We start from the raw sequence: 19744 nt of genomic DNA on the forward strand, positions 1-19744 counted from the left end.
GAATCCTCTGACCTTCCCATCAATACCAAAAATCATTTCCAATTCCCAGAGGATCATCTGGTAAGCCCGCCTCCCTCACAGCCCCACATTCCTGCCCCCCACCCTGACCCCCATAATTTCGGTCCCATCAAGCAGTCCTCGCAGCTCCACGTCCCCGCCCTTCCCCATGGCCCATCCACCTCTTATGGTCCACCTCCTTCGGGACCGTCTCCTTCCTACGGCCCCCCACCTCCCGTCCCATCACTTTCCTACGGCCCACCACCGCCTTCTAACTACGGACCACCGCCGCCCCTGCCTCACCCGGAACCAATACCTCACCCGGAACCGGAGCCGCATCCTTTCCCCTCTTACGGACCGTCCCCAGCGCCTCCCGCCTCTTACGGGCCCCCCCCTCTATCGCACCACCCTCTCAACCAAGATTTCCAAGCGCCCATTGAGTACTGCGAGGGGGAGTTCAAGCCCGTGCCCGTGTCCCCGCACCACCATGGGAGGCGGCGGGGCCCCATCCAGCACCTCTTCGGCATGTTCGGGCTAAAGGGATGAGTCACCATGCACGGATCATGATGATATTGTAAATTATCTTTATTAATTTTATTGTTAACGTTATTTTTTTGGGTGACGTGCTCATAACAAGGTGTGTTGTGTGTGTATGTCAGTCACTTGTCTTGCACGTGACATGTTTCCGTCCTGACTCCTCTCTCTCTCTCTCTCTCTCTCTCTCTCTCTCTCTCTCTCTCTCTCTCTCTCTCTCTCTCTCTCTCTCTCTCTCTCTCTCTCTCTCTCTCTCTCTCTCTCTCTCGTCTGCCGCCAAATTCTCACACGTATTCGCGCATCCAGGCTGTGTTCATCTATGATGCAAATAGCGCGTCATTGGCCCCATATATGTGTCAGTATGCGCATGCATGGGGAGGAATAATACTCAACACGTATATTTAGATCCTTTTGTTTTCTTTTCTCCTGTGTATAGTCCATTAGCCATCATTCGTTGAACACACCAATACATCAACACACCTGTTACCCAAATAAGACTCTTGTGCTTGTTACTCGCTGTACCGCGCTCTTTTTTACCCTTCTTCCTCCACCCTCACTCTCCATACATACACACTCGTACGTGTACACGCCCGCACACATTTGTACCTCCACATACATAAAGCGTCGTGGTCACGCTGATGGGAAAGGTGCTACCGGAGCAGGTAAAGTACAAGTGTGCTCACGCACACCTACTTACTCGACTATTCCCACGCCCACTCACGTCCTCCACAAGCGACGCTGTCCCGAAGTTATTCTGATGTAAATATTATCATGTATAGTTGTATATTTTGCAAATTCCAAACTCCAAAATTGATCCAAGTTACCACACACGGTATAGGAGAGGAAGCCCTGTGAAAATAAAATATTTTTTCCGTATTTTCTTGTAGTATATACTCCACCTCTTATAGATATGAAAGCAGGGACTCCGATACCTCATCGAATGATATAGACTAGCAACTAGCGCTGCAGAATTATATTCTTTGAAGTTGGTAAGCACGTGTTTTCTTTGTTATTTGTACACTGGACTGAAATTTCCATACCTATATTTTGAAACGCTTTGGACTTTCACACTAAACATTTTTCAAAGGCAACAGAGATGATTTACCGGTTTCTCATGGACTTTTTTCCAAATGACGATGCAGAATCTCTGATAATTAGAATCATGAAAATGCTCTTGAAAACCCTATTAACTTATATTGAAGCCTGTTAAAAGTAGATAAGATCCCGAAAGGGTTGAGAATGCTGTCCTTGGTGTGTTCAGCAATGAATGAGTTGTTAGTGTTGGTGCGGACGATGCAATACACAGCTGGTTTTCATTTGAATTCGCTGGCATTGTCTGTAAACTGTCTCTTGGATGTGGAAATCTCCCATTATGGTGTCTGCCTCATTGTACTTGTTGAACGGGAAGCCCATCTGGTAAACGAAAATGTCACGTAAATCAGATTCAAAACAACCTACAGATTGTGTTCGACGTAATTATAATTGGTCCATGAATTACATGCTTTACTAAATCTTAACCTCATTCCTTTTTATAAATATATACTATAACTATCTTAGAACCGGTCTAATATCGAAAGAACACTTTGTCTGGATCTTAGTGCACAAAAGGGGTGTGTAATATTCATTGAGAGAGATTTTAAATTTATATTCGTTAGGGAGATATAGATTAAGAGGGGATCTGATAGTTTTTTTTTTTTTTTAGGTGGTAATAAGGGATATAACAAGGGTGCTATTGACAAGATCCTTAGAATTACGAATCGAGATAAAACTAGAAGTAATGGATTTAAGTTTGATAACGTTAGTACTTATTAGGTTTAAAATATGAAAAGAGTAGAAGTAGACCAGAGGTAGAGTGGTTGATGAGTGAAATTATTGCTGAGTCATTACGGAGCTTTTAGAAGACGAGATAAATCTTTGAATATGGATACGTACTATTTGTTCTACATTCGACTTGGAGTTTCTCTTATGTTCTCATAATGTCATGCATCAGGAGGCTAGAGGAGCCATCACACAAGCGCCTTTTCCAATAAGTTCTTTCATCAGTTTTTTTTTTAAATCAATAATTTATTGAATGCACCCTATCACACACACACACACACACACACAAACACACATTTTCTGAAATTAATAATGTGTCTTGTCAATCGTAGACAAGGCAAACTTAAAAAGACTGTATGAATACATTCGTGGTTGGCTCCTCAGGAAACGGAAACCTTTCATGAGGCACAAATCACATTCGTGGTCCACAGACAATGGTAGCTTCGCATGCTCTCAGTCACAATCTCCTCAAAGATGCGTCCACTGAGGCTGACTCATTGCGTCCGTCTAGGAACTAAAGTTTGATTTAGGAAGCGAAGACCTCCACAATGTACTAATATATCAGTCTGGTCATGCGAGACATTGTTGGCTTGTTGGCTGTTATAAAGGCACAATTATAATGCAACGTGCAATTACTTGATTTGTTTAATGTTTCTGAAACTTTAATAAACATAAAATCTTACCTTCCAAAAGAGTAATGTTTTTATTTGGATATTCGTTTGCTATCCGCTGTGGATTTTTATTTGCTAATGGTGTTTGACGACAATTTGTCCCATAAAGGCGATCGCATCCGTCGAACTGATGCAGACAGACATGAGAGTTGGTCATAAACACTGCATGTATGCCGATTATTTTTAATGAAAAAACGTATTTTCTACCTTTTAGTTGACTTGAACTTCAAATAATCGATGGATTCAAGTTTATCATCTCAAAATGCCCTTGGATCCACAGCAAAAGTTGGGATTAAATAGAAAATAAAACGTAAAATTTGTCAGTATTTACTCGTGTTCGATCACACTACTCCGTGTGAGTTGGTGCCTGCCTGCCTGCCTGCCACTATAGTGTCTGGTTAGCCATGGGTGGCGGTGTAAATGGTAAGTACCGCAACAGTACTCAGCCTGGAGAAAAGTAAAAGGCGGAGTCTCACAAGCATAAATGTTAGCATCAATCATGTTCTTGATTTATGTTAGTGATATAGAAGCCAGTACTGGAACAGAGACTTACATGAACATGTTTGTCCACGATGCAAAGTTGCAAAGGAAAATTATGAAGGTTCACGCAAGGAGGCTTACGGGACTCTTATGGATGGAGTAAGAAATAGCAAATGGATTTTAATGTAGATCAATGTCATGTGATAAAATTTGGCAGGAGATGAAAGAGACCTACCTGGTGTTATAAATCAGATAACAACGCAATTCAAACATATGGAAATGACTTAGATGTAATAATAAACATCAGATTATCACCAGGAGACCATATAAATGACAAAGTAAGAAACATGCACCACTTGTTGACAAATATGGGTAGATACATAGATAAGGAAATAATTAAGAAAATAATTGCAACACTTATTAAGACCAACACTCGAATATGCAACAGTAACATGGAATACATTTGAAAAGATAGAGTGAGTGCAAACAGCAGCTACAAAATGGGTACCAAACTTGAAAGAGCTTAGCTGTGAAGAAAGGCTTGACAAATTGGAGCTCCCAACACAAGAGGAGAAACAAAAATGAGATGACATGATCATGACGTACTACAAATGCACAGAAGGAAAAGAAAAAAAAAACATATATATATATATATATATATATATATATATATATATATATATATATATATATATATATATATATATATATATATATATATATATATATATATATGTTACACCAGGGGTATGGGTGTGGGTGGCAGCACTGTTGGAGGTGGCAGCACTGGGAGAGGAAAAAAGAGGGAGAGCAGAGACGCGTGGCCGGAGAGGAAGCCAGCGTGTGCCTGCCTGCTTTGGAAGTGTTTCCCTGCCTGTTGAGTGCTCTGTTGAGTGCCTGTCGTGCCCTGGGAGACTTGTGGTGTCCCTGTGAACTTGTAAAGCAGTGTACTTGTGGAGGATTTGTCAATAAACCTAGGAAATAGTGCCCATGTGTGTGTGTGTGTGTGTGCCTTGTCCCAGTGTTCAGAGTGTGACTTATTTGAGGCCCTGCTGCTCTAGTTTCTCAACCCGTACCCGTGCAGATAACATGCCCGCCCAGAGTGAGGGATGGCGCAACAAGTGGTGTCATAGAGTGGGATCCCGGGAACAGAGAGCAGTGAGAGACGGTGTGTCATCATGGAGTCACAAAATGGCCGCCATGATGGGCCAAGGGCGGCTCGAGTGAAGTTAAAGCAGGCCAGATGGACTTGGTTGCTGGCCATGTTGGCCAGTATGAAGCAGGAAATGGCAGTGGACCATGAGGCACAGGCTCAGAGGGCACATGAGCTGGCTGAAAGAACCGATTAGCTGGCACATGAGCAGGCTGAAAGAGCCGATCAGCTGGCATGTGAGCAGGCTCAACAGGCAGACGACCAGGTCCGCCATCTTGAGGATGTGCTACAGAGCAGCCTCGCGTACTTGAAGGCGGAAACACAGCAGTACCGACCAGGCTTGCGACAGCATCAGGAATGAACTGCTGGACAAGGTGCAGACTCTGGAAGGTGAGGTCCAGACCCTGAGGGAGAAGGTGAGGACGGAGAAGCAGCGGCGCCAGCTGGCAACAGCATGCACGGAGGAACAGGCGGCCCCACGTGTTCTGTCAGGAATCGCTGGGGTGGCGGACCTGCTGAGGTCTGCCTGGGGCTCTTGGCAAGAACCCTTGGCTTGGGGGCCTCACAGCGTCGTGTCAGAGCCAGTAGCTGCTTCAGGGGGCTGGGGAGCCATTGGAACCCCTCCCTTGAGCCCGGCTGGTGGCAGGCTGGAGCTCAGTCAAACCCCCCCTTCTGCCGCCATCACCCCCCCTGTCTCCCTCCCCCGGCCGCCCCGCCAGCTGCCTGCACAAGTTGCATTCTCCACCCCTCAGTCCTTTGGCTTCCCTGCGTTTGGGGAAATGCAAGCCGGCGGAGTACGACAGGAAGGTAGTCTGGGAGGCTTACGTCGCCCAGTTCGAGATGCTAGCCTCTGCCCAGGGCTGGAGCAAGGCTGAGAAGGCGCTTCAGTTGGCAACAGCGCTGCAAGGCCCCGCTGTGAAGGTCTTGGAGCACCTGCTGCTGGCCCAACGCGTCTGTTATGGAAGTGTGGCAGAGGCCCTTTGTTGCCGCTTCTGGCAAAACCACCAGGCAAAGGTGTACCGGGCTCGCCTGAGGAAGAGGACTCAGGAGCGGGGCGAGACGCTGTCCCAGCTGGTGTAGGACGTGGAGGCGTTGGTAAGAAGGTCATATCCCGCGGCCCTGGAAGAAATGATTGTGGTGCTGGCCCGAGATTCCTTCATTGACGCCCTAGACGACCAGCAGCTGCAAATCTAAGTCAAGCAGGCGCACCCTGGGGACCTGCAGGTGGCGCTGGCGAGGGCCTTGGAATTTGAGGCCTTCCTGAAGATGACCAGCAGCCAAGGGGCGGCCGCCCAACCCTGCCGTGACCTCCGAGGCCGGAAGGCGAAGGTGGAGAAACCACCGTCGAGGAAGGCAAGCCCAGACGGTTTTCGTGGCTCCAGTTTGGGCTGTGGCGAGAAGGGTCACAGACGCAGTTGGTGCCCAAGGGAACGAAGAACGCGTTCTCTTGACCGGCTGGGTTCTGATGCCATTCAGCCTTGCTGCAAGGACTGCAGCGAGTCTGGCCACCGCTCCAGTACCTGCCTCAAGCCAAAGGAAGTGGTGCAGGTAGGAAACTCGGACAGGCTGGAGAAGGGGGCCGAACCCCAGCTGTCCTCAGTCCCCGGACCCCGCATTGTGTAAGCTGCCGCCAGACAACCAGTGCGATGAAGGTGAAGGGCTCAGTGGATGGCAACCCATGCCGCCTGACAGTGGACATCGGGGCTGAGAAGACTTTGGTGCGGCCTGACATGCTGGCCGCCACTTGAGTCCCAGACACGCCACAGAGGCTGTATGGCGTGATGGGGCACTGTGTGCAGCTCAAGGGCCAAGTGGATGTTCGTATCGGCGTGGGCAGCGCTGTAGAGTGGCTGCCGGAGTACGTCGCCGACTTGGACGAACCATGTCTGCTGGGATTCGACTACCTGACGCAGAGCAAAGCTTGTGTCAACCTTGGACGGAAGCTGGTGAGGGTGCGTGGCCAAGAAGTGCCCTTGCTTCTGGAGGTCAGCTGTGCGGAGGTAGTTGTGGCTGAGAGAGTGCACCTTGCCCCTAGGACAGAGGCCAGAGTCCGGTGTCGACTGTCCAGAGCGATGCATAGATCGGAAGGCATGGTGGAGCCCACAGAAAACCTGCAACTGGCTGACGGCGTGACAGTCGGGCGGAGCCTCGTTCAAGCGGGGGAGGAGTTAGTTACGGTGTTGGTAGCTAACCTCTCCGGTGAGGCTCAGAAGGTGCCTGCTGGAGCCAAGCTGGGCACTTGTGAGGAAGTGGAGCACCCTGAGGAGATGTCGAGGAGCGCAGAGGTGGCTGCTGTGAGGCCGTTGCCCGACTTCCTGGAGGATTTGGCTCACCGGAGTGCCACTAACCTGATGGAGGCACAGACGGAGAAAGTGCGCCACACCCTGGCTCAGTATGTGGACGTCTTTAGCAGGGGTGACATGGACCTGGGCTGCACGGCGTTGGTGAAGCACAGCATCAACACGGGAAGCAGTGCACCCATCAAGAGCCCACCCCGACGTATTGCACCAGCCAGGCAGGAGGAGATGCAGCTCACTGTCAACAAGCTGGCAGCACAGGGGGTGATTGAGCGGTCGGACAGTCCATCGTCATCAGCGGTAGTCCTCGTTAAGAAGAAGGACGGCACGCAGCGCTTCTGTGTGGACTACCGGGCGCTGAATGACGTGACTGCCAAGGACTCTTACCCCCTGCCCTGCTCGACGCGCTGGTGGCGGGCCAGGCCATGAAGGAGACATATGACCGTTGCATGAGGAACGTGAGGTACGCTGTGGGTGACCGAGTGTGGCTGTATAACCCCTGCCGGAAGCGAGGGCTCCCGCTGAAGCTCCAGAGCCCCTGGGAGGGGCCATACACGGTGGAAGCAGTCCTCTTTGATGTCACATATTGGATTCGCCATGGACAGAAGCAACCGCCTGTTGTCCACGTGGACTGGCTGTGACATTACCACGGTCTGGGCCACTCACTACTCCTGGGGCCATGGCGGGGAAGATGAGGACGTAAGCCCCAGCAGCAGCGACGAGGACATGGCAGGGACTGCGCGAGACGGGAATGAGCGTGGAGCAGGCAGCACGGCGAGTGACAGTGGTGACCTTGACCCTGAACTTGGGGCTAGAGACGCCCCCCTGGGTGGCGCTGCTGACTTGCTGCAGCCCACGCCTCCAGCACCACAGCGACCTCGGCAGCAGAGGCGTAGACCAGGGTGGATGAGAGACTTTTGTGATGTTCCTGAGGATTAATTTTCTTTGTGTATTTCATTTATTTATTTCCACTTATTTTCTTGTGTGTATGTGTGTGTCAGGGCAGCCGGGTCGTCTGCCTTGTAGGGTGGGGGATAATGTTACACCAGGGGTATGGGTGTGGGTGGCAGCACTGTTGGAGGGGGCAGCACTGGGAGAGGGGAAAAGAGGAAGAGTGGAGACTCGTGGCTGGAGAGGAAGCCAGCGTGTGCCAACCTGCTTTGGAAGTGTTTCCCTGCTTGTTGAGTGCCTGTCATGCCCTGGGAGACTTGTGGTGCCCCTGTGAACTTGTAAAGCAGTGTACTTGTGGAGGATTTGTCAATAAACCTAGGAAATAGTGCCCTTGTTTTCCCTCATGTGTGCATGTGCCTTGTCCCGGCGTTCAGAGTGTGACTTATTTGAGGCCCCGCTGCTCTAGTTTCTTGACCCGTGCCCGTCTGGATAACAGGCCTGCCCAGAGTGAGGGGTGGGCACAACAATATATATATATATATATATATATATATATATATATATATATATATATATATATATATATATATATATATATATATATATATATATATATATATATATATATATATATATATATATATATATATATATATATATATATATATATATATATATATATATATATATATATATATATATATATATATATATATATATATATATATATATATATAAACAGATTTTGTGTTAGCACATAATCAATGTAAAAAAAACGAAGAGAGATGTAAGGAAATAGTTTTCATTATCCCTCCTGACAGAGCAAGCAGCCAATAAAATGCATTGACTGACGAAATTGTGTGTGCAAGGAGCATTCATGCCTGTAAAGATAAATATGATAAAATAACTTTAAACGACGTGGTATTGTGAGTTTGACTCAATCCTGTAAAAATACAATTAGGTAATAACACAATAATAATGGTATGCTCGTAGTCCCTGGAGCGTGGAGGAGGTAGGGCATGCCGGCAAGCAGAGGTCGCCACCTGATGTAAACAACACTTCTCCAGGTGAATGTATTACGTACATTTCGATTTATAAACTAATTTTATAGTAGTTTTCCTTGCCATGAGCTGTACCGTGGAGTGGTAGACATGTGTCCGGTGCAGGGGCGTAGTGGCAGGAGGTGCTGGATGGTGCACCATCCAGCTTGGTTTTGGTGCTACATGGGAACGGTTGATCGGAGCAGGAAAGGCTGAATCAGGAAAAGCACTTGGCAAATCATTAGCCACATATGATGTACTGCACACTACCATATCAGACCCTAAGCCTACGTAAGTAGTGATACCCATGAACTCAATGCCATAACCCATTCACAGTTATTAATAGGCAAAAGAATGAAATTTTTCCCTAAGCAGCATTCACTAGAAAAAGTATCTGACCCGTCTTATCGTTCTTTACAAAATTTAAAGGAAAGAATTTATTATGTATATAAATTGTTAAATGACCTGCAGAAAAGGGGGTTTCATATCTTTTATCTCTGAGGGGGTCCCATACAGGCAAGGCCATAAATACTAGTGGGAGGTGTCGCAAATCACGGTAACTTTTGATGAAGGTCATTTCATCTCTACTGCCCAGCTAGAGGAAATATATATATATATTTTTTAATTACCTATTTGGCAACTTTTCCATTCCTGATCCATCAGCTAGGCTATAAAGATTAACGGTTAATGATCTATGTGTTGTGGTTAGTGACAGTTGTTCAAGGTCAGTGCAAGCACAATTTCTCAGAACCTGAGCACTATTTTTTGCATGTTGTGTTCGCTCACAACAATGGCATGTAAGCCACAAATCACTCAGGAGAAAATTGGTCATATTTATGCCCTACATAAGGCCAGATTTGGTGCAAATCCTATTCAAAAACAGACTTGTGTGCCTCAAGGTACTGTTGAACACTGCAGCATTGCCAGGCCACTAAAGATGACACAACACTGGCCCACTTATTAAAACCAGATCGGCCTAAAAAAGTGCATAAAATACACTCATGAGTGTATTGAAGTGCGAGTTGAATGTTTGACCTGTATGTACAACATGTGAGTTAAAAGAAAATTATCCAGATCTGCTGGACAGTGCATCTTGAAGGACAGTGTCACATTACTGTCAGAAAGAGCTTGATCTCCCTTCCCACACACCTGCTAAGAAACCTTGCCAACATTGCAAACAGGCTTAGTTTCGCCAAGAAGTGCCCCATAGAGGAAATATGTTCCATACTGTGGAGTGATGAAAGTGGTTTTTCAGTATCTGGGACACAGTTTGCAAAACATATTGCTCAGATTCTAAGAAATCATACTTGCACCGACCTTAAATAACTGTTACCACCACAACACATAGATCACTGACCATTAATCTTCATAGCCTAGCTGACAGATCAGTGAGTGGAAAAGTTGCCAAATAGATAATTTTTTAAAAATATCTTACCACCAGCCAGACAGCACAGGTGAAATGAGCTTCATCGAATGTTGCTGCACTTCGCAAAACCTGCCACTGCTTATGGCCTTGTCTGTAGGTGCATAATTGCTAAAGAAGACATAAAATGGCCATGAGCCAGGGATGTTGTCCTCATTCATGACAATGGGCCACAGTTCAGGTGGAAACTTGGTAAAATCACTGGCCAACATGAGGGATGGGATGGGTTAGTAAGGGTAGTGAATGTAAAGACCTCTTTGGGCACAACCACACATCCTTTGCCAGATTGTATCCACTTGAAGAAAGTCTGGCGGATGTAATGCCCTCTACTGATAACAAACCAGCTCCAAGGGCTCTGTAATCAATGACCCCTGCATCAAGCAGTGAAATTCTTTGCAGACATGTGTAAGTCTGAAATCACAGCTGGTCAGATTCAACATAAAGTTTCCCCATTATTTTCTTTATACCATTCTTTTTTCTTGCTGGCAGGAATAGAATTTTCCAGTGTTTTTTTGCTTAATGCCCATTGTCTTGATACCTACCAATCTAATTTCCAGGTGTTTCTCCTTTGTGGAGGATGGCTGCTGTAGAAACCATAAGGGCAATGCTGTCTGCCAGGAGTGTTCTTCGTTTGGGTGAGCACCTGTAACGTGCCGCAACTAGCAAGGCTCTTCGTGTTAATAAAAAGCATGAAAAGATTGAAATTAGCTTAGATACACTAGAGCCCTTTTAATAGATCTATTGCTTAAAGAGAATTCAGTTGAGATACTTCTTTTCAGGTCCAGCTGTGACTAGAAAGGTGATATTTCCACTTAGTAGCACTCCAGGCCAGAATGCCAAAGATGATCTACATCTTAATTTTCGACGCCTGACGTTGTCTCCCATTGAGGTGCAGCTGTCAGCACAGGTTCTAGCATCAGCAAGCTCTTTAAATAACACTAAAGAGTTGAGGTAAGGTCCTGTTTATTTATGTAATACAGTCAGCCTTTTTTTTATGTACTTGAGATTAATCCCAGGTAGAAGTAGAATATCAATGATCTTCCCATTCAGACCTTTTGTGATGTTTCTGTTAGCTGCTTGGCCATGTCATTAAACATCGACTAATATTAGATGTTTCAGCCAGCCCTTTTACAACACAGCCATAGTGCTTCACTTCACAAAGGCATTCACATCCCATGCTTGCTTTTGATGACTGCCTTATATAGATAAACATGTGAACTAAAATAAAGAAAACAGTAAAAAGAATTAACAGGAAGTAAGGAAGTGAAGATGACTTATTCATTGACTTTATCAATCAACATTCGCCATAGGCGAATGTTAGTCAACCATGACTGTTTTGTCAATGCAATACCAGGCTGACATCCCATAAAAAAAGCCTGATATGGTATCTGTGCCCACACATAAATGCTTATGTACATAGCACCCTGATGTACACAGCAAATATATCCAATATACATGTGTAACACACACACACACACACACACACACACACACACACACACACACACACACACACACACACACATATGGGATATAATTAACAGCTCATTGAGAGAAGGAAAAGTACCAAAGGAATGGAAAAAAGCTAACATAATACCAATATACAAAGGGGGAAATAAAATGGAACCATTAAATTATAGACTGGTGTCACTAACAAGTATTGTAAGCAAGTTTTGTGAAATAGTAGTTAAAGACAGATGGATTGAATATGTAAGAGATGAAAAGATGATTACAGAAAAGGAATTTGGATTCAGGAAAGGGAGATCCTTTGTCACAAATCTACTGAGCTTCTATACGAGAATAATAGATGAAGTGCAAGAGTGGGACTGATGGGTTATTGCGGTATACCTGGAAAGCATTTGATAAAGTTCCCCACAAAAACATTATGTGGAAACTAGAGAATGGAGGAGGACTAAAGGGAGCAACATTGAGATGGATGGAGCAAAGTGGGGTACCACAAGGATGTGTTGGTAACTATTATGTTTCAAATATATGTAAATGATATGACAGAAGATATAAATAGTTATATAAACCTGTTTGCTGATGATGCCAAAATAATGAAAATAATAAAGGGTGAAAATGACTGCAGGGAGTTTGTGATACTGACAAGATACATGAATGGAGCCAAAGATGGAAACTAGAATTTAACCCAAGAAAATGCCTCATTGTAGGAAATAGGAAAAAGTAAAAAGAGACCTTCATTGAAATACAAAATGGGAGGAGAAATAGCAATGAAAAGTGATGAAGAAAAAGATTTTGGAGTAATGATTCAAGACACATTATCACCTGAAAGACACATAAACAGGATATTCAGCCCTGCATACAGCTTGTTAACAAACATTAATGTGGCATTTGATTATTTAGATAAAGAAATAATGAAGAAAATTATAACAAACATGAAACATCCTAAATTGGAATACACAGCAGAAAAAAGGATACACGGAAACTGGAAAGAATACAGGGGATTGTGACAAAGATGTTAACAGAATTAAAAGACTTAAGCTATGAAGAAAGACTTGAAGAGATGGATTTACCAACACTACAGGAGAGAAGAGAAAGAGGAGCCCTGATAACAATGTACAAATTAGTAAACAATATAAAAAGAATAGACAGAAATGACTTGGTGCCACAGATGGAGGAGGAAGAGAGACAGACGAAGGGGCATAGGAAGAAAATAAAGAGGAATGGATGTTCAAGCGACATCAAGAAATGCTGCTTCCCATATAGAACTATTAAAATCTGGAATGATTTGAAGGAAGAGGTGGTTGCGGCAAACAGTGTACGCATATGTGAAGAGAAACGATAAATATGGTTATGGAGACAGGGCAAAATGAGCTTTGGCTTTTGCCTTGTATAATACAACTAGTTAAATACACACACACACACACACACACACACACACACACACACACACACACACACACACACACACACACACACACACACACACATTCTTTATGAAAAAAAATATAAAAAATAAAATCTCACAGTTGGAAATTAGTATAATATAAATCCTTAATTTTGTAGAAAGTATACTATGCTTAGGCAGAATTTGAACAGCAGTCTCTTTTTATCTCCAAATCCACATTTTGTATGTAAATAATTTGAGCATACCATCTTACCATTTCTTTTTACATTTGTCCATTTACATATTGCAGATTGCCACCTCTGCTGAAACCTGCCACCATCACTTTCCCCACACTGCATAATGGGGTGATGCTAGAGAAGGACCTCCCATCCATATTAAACATATTTGAAAAGACTGATCCTGGTACACCTCAGCAGAAAGTTGAAGCACCCACTAACCAGGTAAATGAGACAGTGTGTTTGTTTGGTTCTCATGTTGTGCCTAGAGGTGGATTATTGTTTGTCACTTTCCAAAAATTAGTTGGGGATTAAGCTCATTTATCTTGTCATTTTTGTTTCTATTATTATTATTATTATTATTATTATTATTATTATTATTATTATTATTATTATTATTACACTATCCTCTTGAATTTCACAATTGCTTTCTTCCAAAGGCATAGCACTAAACTTGAGGATCGCAAAACTCAGGGTAATGAATGCACTGGAAAAACACTTATTTATTCTGACAGCATGGCCTAGACCTTTCTGAGTGTGTATTTTGTCATCACATGTTAAATTTCAGAGCTCTGCAGATGTGGAGGCAGAGCTGGATATGCATTTCTCATAAAATGTGGTTGTGGATAAGATTGCAGATGCTACAATATCAGTATTTCTCAATGTGGATGCAGTCATGGATTTCTTTTACTTCCATATCTGCAGTTGTGGATCAGGATCATCTTTACACACCACATGGATGCAAAGTGTGTTGCATCTGTGACACAAAACTTCAGAGAGGAGAAAAGAGAGAAGACAAAAAAAAACATAGAAAAGATATAGTAAAATCAGTAAAAAATGTATATGTATAATATATTTCAAGAATGTAGAAGTAGAAAATGTAACTGGGGAAGGGGGAGTGCAGGAGCAAGGAGATGGAGGGAGTAGAAGTGGGAAGGGGATGGACGGAAAAAGAACGAAAAGGAATAGGGGACAGGAAAAGGGAATACCTATTCCCCTCTGATTCTTAACTCATTACTCATCCTTCTTGCTTATATCTATTCTTTCTACATTCTCCCCAGACTCCCATCCTCCTCCCTCACCCTTCCTCCACTCCCTTGCCCCAGATATCCTCCTTCCCCTGTTACAAACTCCTTTATCTCATACAACACATCCTTTCCTCCCCTTTTCCTTCCCTTTACCTTCCTCTTTCATCTTATTACAAATCTCCTTCTCTGTCACCTCCCCTCCCCTTATCTATCCAAAATAATGAGACAAGGGAGTGATACCTCACTCTCTTACCCTCATTCCATAGCATTTACTCTCCATCCTTCCTCTCTCTCACCCTCTTGAATGGTTCCTTTTTCACTCTCAGTCTGTCTCAATCTATTTATCAACCCTCAGGAATATTTTTACTCATGCACTCTCACATTTCATCTTTTACTAGCTTCCACACTCATTCATGCTTCCTTAAGTCATTACTCAAGCCTATTCTCCAGTAGTAATCACAAAATCAATGAGTTTTAGGGGAGAAAAACATGTGGCTCACAAAAAGAAAGAAAACAAGATCTGTCCACTACAAAGGCCTGCAAAACCTATTCAACCCGAGTAACTTACTTAACCTAATCAAAGCTTCCTTTTAGCTGCCTCTTGTGTGCCAATTCTCTAGACATATTTGAATCACTGTTTTAGGGAATGGTCTCTTCCGTGTCACCAGAATTGGTGCAGGGCATGACATACCAATTCTGGCAGCACTCAAACATAAAAGGCAAACCATTGCTATATATTTTGGTCATATACAGAGTGATTAGGGATCATTACTTTTGAAAGAGAGGTTAGGATTATTTAACATTTGACAGATAGCAGCTTCCTACACTTTCTATGGTCTATGTATTGATGTTCTTTCTGCACTTTCAAAATAGGTACTGTTTATGCTTCATTCATCTCTTCTGCGTCTTTCTTTTAACATGGCCAGATTCATGCAGTCTGCATGCCTTATCATTTCACCCATGCTAAATTTCAGTTTCAAGTGTGTAGTAACTGCATACCTACACAGTTGATGGATATCTTTCACAGTAAGATTTTCTTAGTATCTCAAACATATTGATAATAATGGTATGTCTTTTTGATGAAACAGGTAGCTGAGAAACAAGCAGCTAGATTGATTATAACCAGAAGAAAAAAGATGAGGAAACACAAGTTGAGAAAACTACGTAAGAAGATGAAGTTTGTCTGGGCAAAAGTAAGACAGAAAAGGGAGTATAGGAAAGAGAAGCAATTTCAGGTATGTTGTAAGAGAAAAATTATATGAAGGTTTGCCCATCCCTAGGATGTAAACCAACATTCTGTTGTTGAATGCTTCATCACCACCCCCTCATGTGACAGATATCTCTCTCATTATGAACAAGTTTCTAGATCTACTTTGAAACTCTACTTTTGTGTTAAAGAATATGTAATTATTAAACTTTTAGGATGTCTGACAATTAATCTAATATAATTAAATTTTCTTGTACTTTTATAGGCGGAACAGATGGCCAAAGTGCGCAGATATGATGCATTTGATGCTGCAGAGTACGTGAAGGACATCCTGCGGCAAACAAAGGAGAAGCCCACTCCAAAGACCTGGAAGAGCAAGCGACTGCCAGAATTCCTTATCAAGGAATTGATGAAAAAAGAGGAAGAGAAGAAAATTAAGAATAGGCAGGAAAGATTGAAGCTGGAAGCTTTACAAAAAATCAAAGATAACTATAAATCTGACCTTTTGAGCAAGTAATGGTCATACTACATGAAGCAAGAAGGTAAAAAAAAAATGTTGGTTTTCATTGTTTTTATTGTACTGTACATAGCAAATAATTTATATTGAATAAGAATTCACATGAATTATGAAATCTTAATTATTATCTAAATTTTTTCGTAGTTTCTCTTTTCACATATAGAATTTGATTTTACTCTTGTTAGAATAAAGATTCACATGAATTCAGATGTATATTTTGTATGTGTTGCTTTTCCCATTTATGTAAGGTAATATGAAAAATAACAAATTAATGACAAAAAAAATAATTGTTATTGTTAGAGTGGACTGGAAGAGATATAAATAGATATTTGTGGTATAACTGAAATCCATTTTACAGAAATAAAGGTACAGAGGATTGAAGAAAATGGGATATAAAAGTGGAGACAGTTGTATTTAAAAGGAATGAAAAATATAAATAGGGAAGATTGTGAGAGGGTGGAAGAAAATCAGCAGTAAGGACAATGCAGAATCTCATTAGGAAAAAGTAACACTATTGAAAAATATGAATGGGGAAACTGGAATCTTTGAGAAAGTGTCTTCTCAGAAGAGAGTGTAGCATTAATGATGATGGTGAGTAATGGTGGATGGACAATAGGTGTGGTGTCTGGGGCAGTAAAGGTCAGAGTGCAAGAGGATGAGTTGACAATAAGCCTCTGAGGATCATTTCCCCATCCCCTTGCCTACAGCTTCCCAGGAATGCCTTGCAAAGGTAATAAATAGCAGATGTCTTGCTGCTTCATACTCCAACAGTAGGCAAATGAGAAGACTATAAATATTCTGACATTTAATGCCAATGGATATAAATACACAACATGAAAGACATTACAAATAAACAAGTACTGGCAACAAGATTTTATAAAAAGTACCTTATGTCATTACAACAAATGGTTATCTGTTTACTTTCCAAATAATTTTTATAAATTAAAAACCAATGTTACACTAATGAGGTCAATTCTAACATGTGAATTTGTCTCGTAACATGTAACAGTTAGGTTAAGGTGCATTAAAGATGATTCCTTGGAAAAGATTGAACATTTAGGTATACAGAAAAACAAGGCGTAAATTTCACGTACGTATAAAAGAATTCACATACACCATTAAAAAGTATATGCAAGAAGTCAGAGCTTAAATATATGTTATATTATTACAAATTTGATTTTTAAGTCATCTTTTATTTTCTCAACTTCCAAATATTTATCACTAACCTAGAGGGATTTCACATGTATGACCATAATCTCACTCATGGATGGGGTCATATGTGATGATAGGCAATTTACCTTTTCATTAGTTAATTTCCATGATTGTGCTGATAAAATCACACCAAACACTTCAAAATCATGAGAGCATTGGCAGTGGTCACTTATGATTAGGCATACTGGAGACTGGAAATTATCAGCATAAATTTTTTATGGCATAATATAGGATTTTTTTCCTTTCTGTTACTGATTTTGGTGAGATTAATGCAGCTCTATAATAATGTTTCAGTATTGTCACTGAAAGTGGTATTTTTAATTTACAGCAAATTTAAAGCAAAAGCACTGCCTCCATATACCTTACAGATCACTGGGCTGCATAGACCACAGCTCATAACTGGCATAGGCACAATGCTGTATTTTTAAGGATTTTCAGTATGATGACTACAGAGTTCTAACAGATAACTGCCATCATACTGTCAACATTTTAACAGTTTACAGAGTAACATTCATATTAATAGTTGATTGACACTAATTTACTCTCAAGAACAAATGAGTCATGTGAGTCGCAGAGTAAATGAGGATGCTGCCTCTCAGCTGAGCCATCACTGCATGGGATAAATGCTCAATATCATGTTGTTTCTTCTTCTTACATAAATGTTTGGTTATCAGTAGTATATGTACTGAGTACACTTAACTTACAGAACCGATACAAAATCTGTAGAAAATTTGACAGTGACTTGCAAAAAGGAAGATCAAGATTTACAATGAAGCAAAATCTAGCCTTGTTGCAAGTGGCACACATATAGTAGTTTCTTAAGCAATTCTTCTTTCAACATGGTGGTGATGTATTTACTAGTGCATCACAACTGCTAAACTAAGTATAGGGACATTTTTTTTTCTTTCTATGCATATAAAAATGAGTTGCTATTTGAGCAAGTACAGCAGTCACACTAGCTTATTCAGTTTTGGGATTCATGATTTCTGAGAATATATGAAATTAGTGAAAATGACTGAACTCTACAAAAGGACTGTCCACAGCAAAGATCAACAGTGCTTTACACTGCTGAAATTATATATTTTTTCTCTTCTTTTGTAGGTGGGGTAGAGGTTAACTTGGTTATTTTTTTTTCAAAGCATCCTTTTTGAAGTATTGATTGCAAACTGCAGAATTGAATCACTTTCATGTATTTGAAATGACAGTATGCAGTGGGGTCCATGACAATGAATTTAATTTGTGAAGTGATTTGTTAGCTATTTAAAACAAATCATGTATTGAAAAAACTTATACATTCTGTAGAACATAAAAATAATATAACAATAGAATGAAATAACCCACCCCAAAAAATTGTAGTGTAACTTTTAACTATCCTTAGGTTATTATGTCAATGAACTTATGTGCTGTTCCTATCTACTGCCTGTTCTGTCTCAGTCTTCTGATGACCCATGGCTACAGTAGTGGAGGTATACAAAACACTATAAAAACACTGAAACCTATGAGGAATGTGGAATAGAGTCTACTAATGGCTGCATGTTGTGATAGTTAGTTAATGGTTAATGGCATTTTTGTTCATGTGAGCACCATCTTCCATGAGTGGCGCAGACATTCATGAGACCTGAAGCAGGGTGTGTGGGTGGCATGGATGTTCCTGGGGCCTGCAGGGGGATGGATGGATGGCATGGATGCTTGCAGGGCCAAGAAGAAGGGTTCGTTAATGAAACTTTTGTTCATTATTTGATTGATGATTTTCTTGGTAATCCAGTTCATTATTCTATTTGTACGTTACCAGCACCATATGCTGTCGCAGACCCCATCATACTATGAAATTTGGCATGATGGTTTTCATTCAGCTATGCTTAAAATAATTTAGGTATCAGTGTTTGTAGGACAATATGAACTGCAGATGGTAGGATCTGTTCACTGTTATAGCCAGCAATCATCTTGTACACATGTGGATAAAGATAAATTTACATTATGTTGTATGACAATGATTCCTTATCCAGAATTATCTAAATACCAGTAATGATAACTTAACCATTTTCAAATAACATGCTGTAAATTTACAAGTAGTGGTCTGACATTTAGCATGCCTAGCTCATACTCAAGAGGTCTGTGGTCAAAATCTTTATTCAAGTGAAGATTACTTAAGGATACCTCCTTTGATGCTGTTGACTTAGCATAGAGTAGATACCACTGAAACTTGAGTTACAATCCTACACTCCAGAAGGAGGGAGCCAGCAAAGCTTCCCTTTGTGTGTGTATGTGTGTGTGTGTTTGTGTATCCATCCTTAAGGAGGACAGTAACTATTTGCTCATCAATAAAAATTCCTTGACAATGTGAACCTGCTAAATAACACTCAAGGACATTACCACTGAGCAAGCAAGTTAA

At 42.0% G+C, this 19744-nt stretch overlaps 3 protein-coding genes across 4 annotated transcripts in view; all 3 read left to right on the forward strand.

Annotated features, from left to right (window-relative positions):
- Positions 1-1407, forward strand: part of LOC135092994 (peroxidase-like) — a 71266-nt gene extending 69859 nt beyond the window's left edge. Inside the window, exon 19 of the mRNA XM_063991866.1 lies at positions 1-1407. This exon is cut by the window's left edge and continues 33 nt beyond it. Within this exon, the coding sequence (XP_063847936.1) occupies positions 1-543 (543 nt within the window). The 3' untranslated portion in view covers positions 544-1407.
- Positions 1408-6434: 5027 nt separating this feature from the next.
- On the forward strand, positions 6435-7379 carry LOC135099801 (uncharacterized). Its single transcript, XM_064002754.1, has one exon. It carries the CDS (start codon positions 6435-6437, stop codon positions 7377-7379), a length of 945 nt encoding a protein of 314 aa, XP_063858824.1.
- A 1373-nt stretch (positions 7380-8752) lies between these two features.
- Positions 8753-16347, forward strand: LOC135093322 (uncharacterized). 2 transcript variants are annotated; one of them, XM_063992620.1, is made up of 6 exons: positions 8753-8908; positions 10862-10939; positions 11084-11255; positions 13463-13613; positions 15505-15651; positions 15889-16347. In XM_063992620.1, exons 2-6 carry the CDS (start codon positions 10882-10884, stop codon positions 16138-16140), a joined length of 780 nt encoding a protein of 259 aa, XP_063848690.1. In that variant the 5' UTR covers positions 8753-8908; positions 10862-10881; the 3' UTR covers positions 16141-16347. The 2 variants fall into 2 exon arrangements, with proteins under 2 accessions (XP_063848690.1, XP_063848606.1); XM_063992536.1 differs by having other exon boundaries at positions 8886-9172.
- The last annotated feature ends 3397 nt before the right edge of the window (positions 16348-19744 follow it).

The sequence above is a fragment of the Scylla paramamosain genome, chromosome 1 (assembly GCF_035594125.1).
Source record: "Scylla paramamosain isolate STU-SP2022 chromosome 1, ASM3559412v1, whole genome shotgun sequence".
Taxonomy (NCBI): domain Eukaryota; kingdom Metazoa; phylum Arthropoda; class Malacostraca; order Decapoda; family Portunidae; genus Scylla; species Scylla paramamosain.

Bases quoted from the DNA above. Each gene is read 5' to 3' on its own strand.
- LOC135099801 (XM_064002754.1), top strand. From the start codon at position 6,435: ATGGGGCACTGTGTGCAGCTCAAGGGCCAAGTGGATGTTCGTATCGGC.
- LOC135093322 (XM_063992536.1), top strand. From the start codon at position 9,133: ATGATGTACTGCACACTACCATATCAGACCCTAAGCCTAC. The intron at 13,614-15,504 runs GTAAATGAGACA...TTGATGAAACAG, and splicing joins TTGAAGCACCCACTAACCAG to GTAGCTGAGAAACAAGCAGC. The intron at 15,652-15,888 runs GTATGTTGTAAG...GTACTTTTATAG, and splicing joins GGAAAGAGAAGCAATTTCAG to GCGGAACAGATGGCCAAAGT.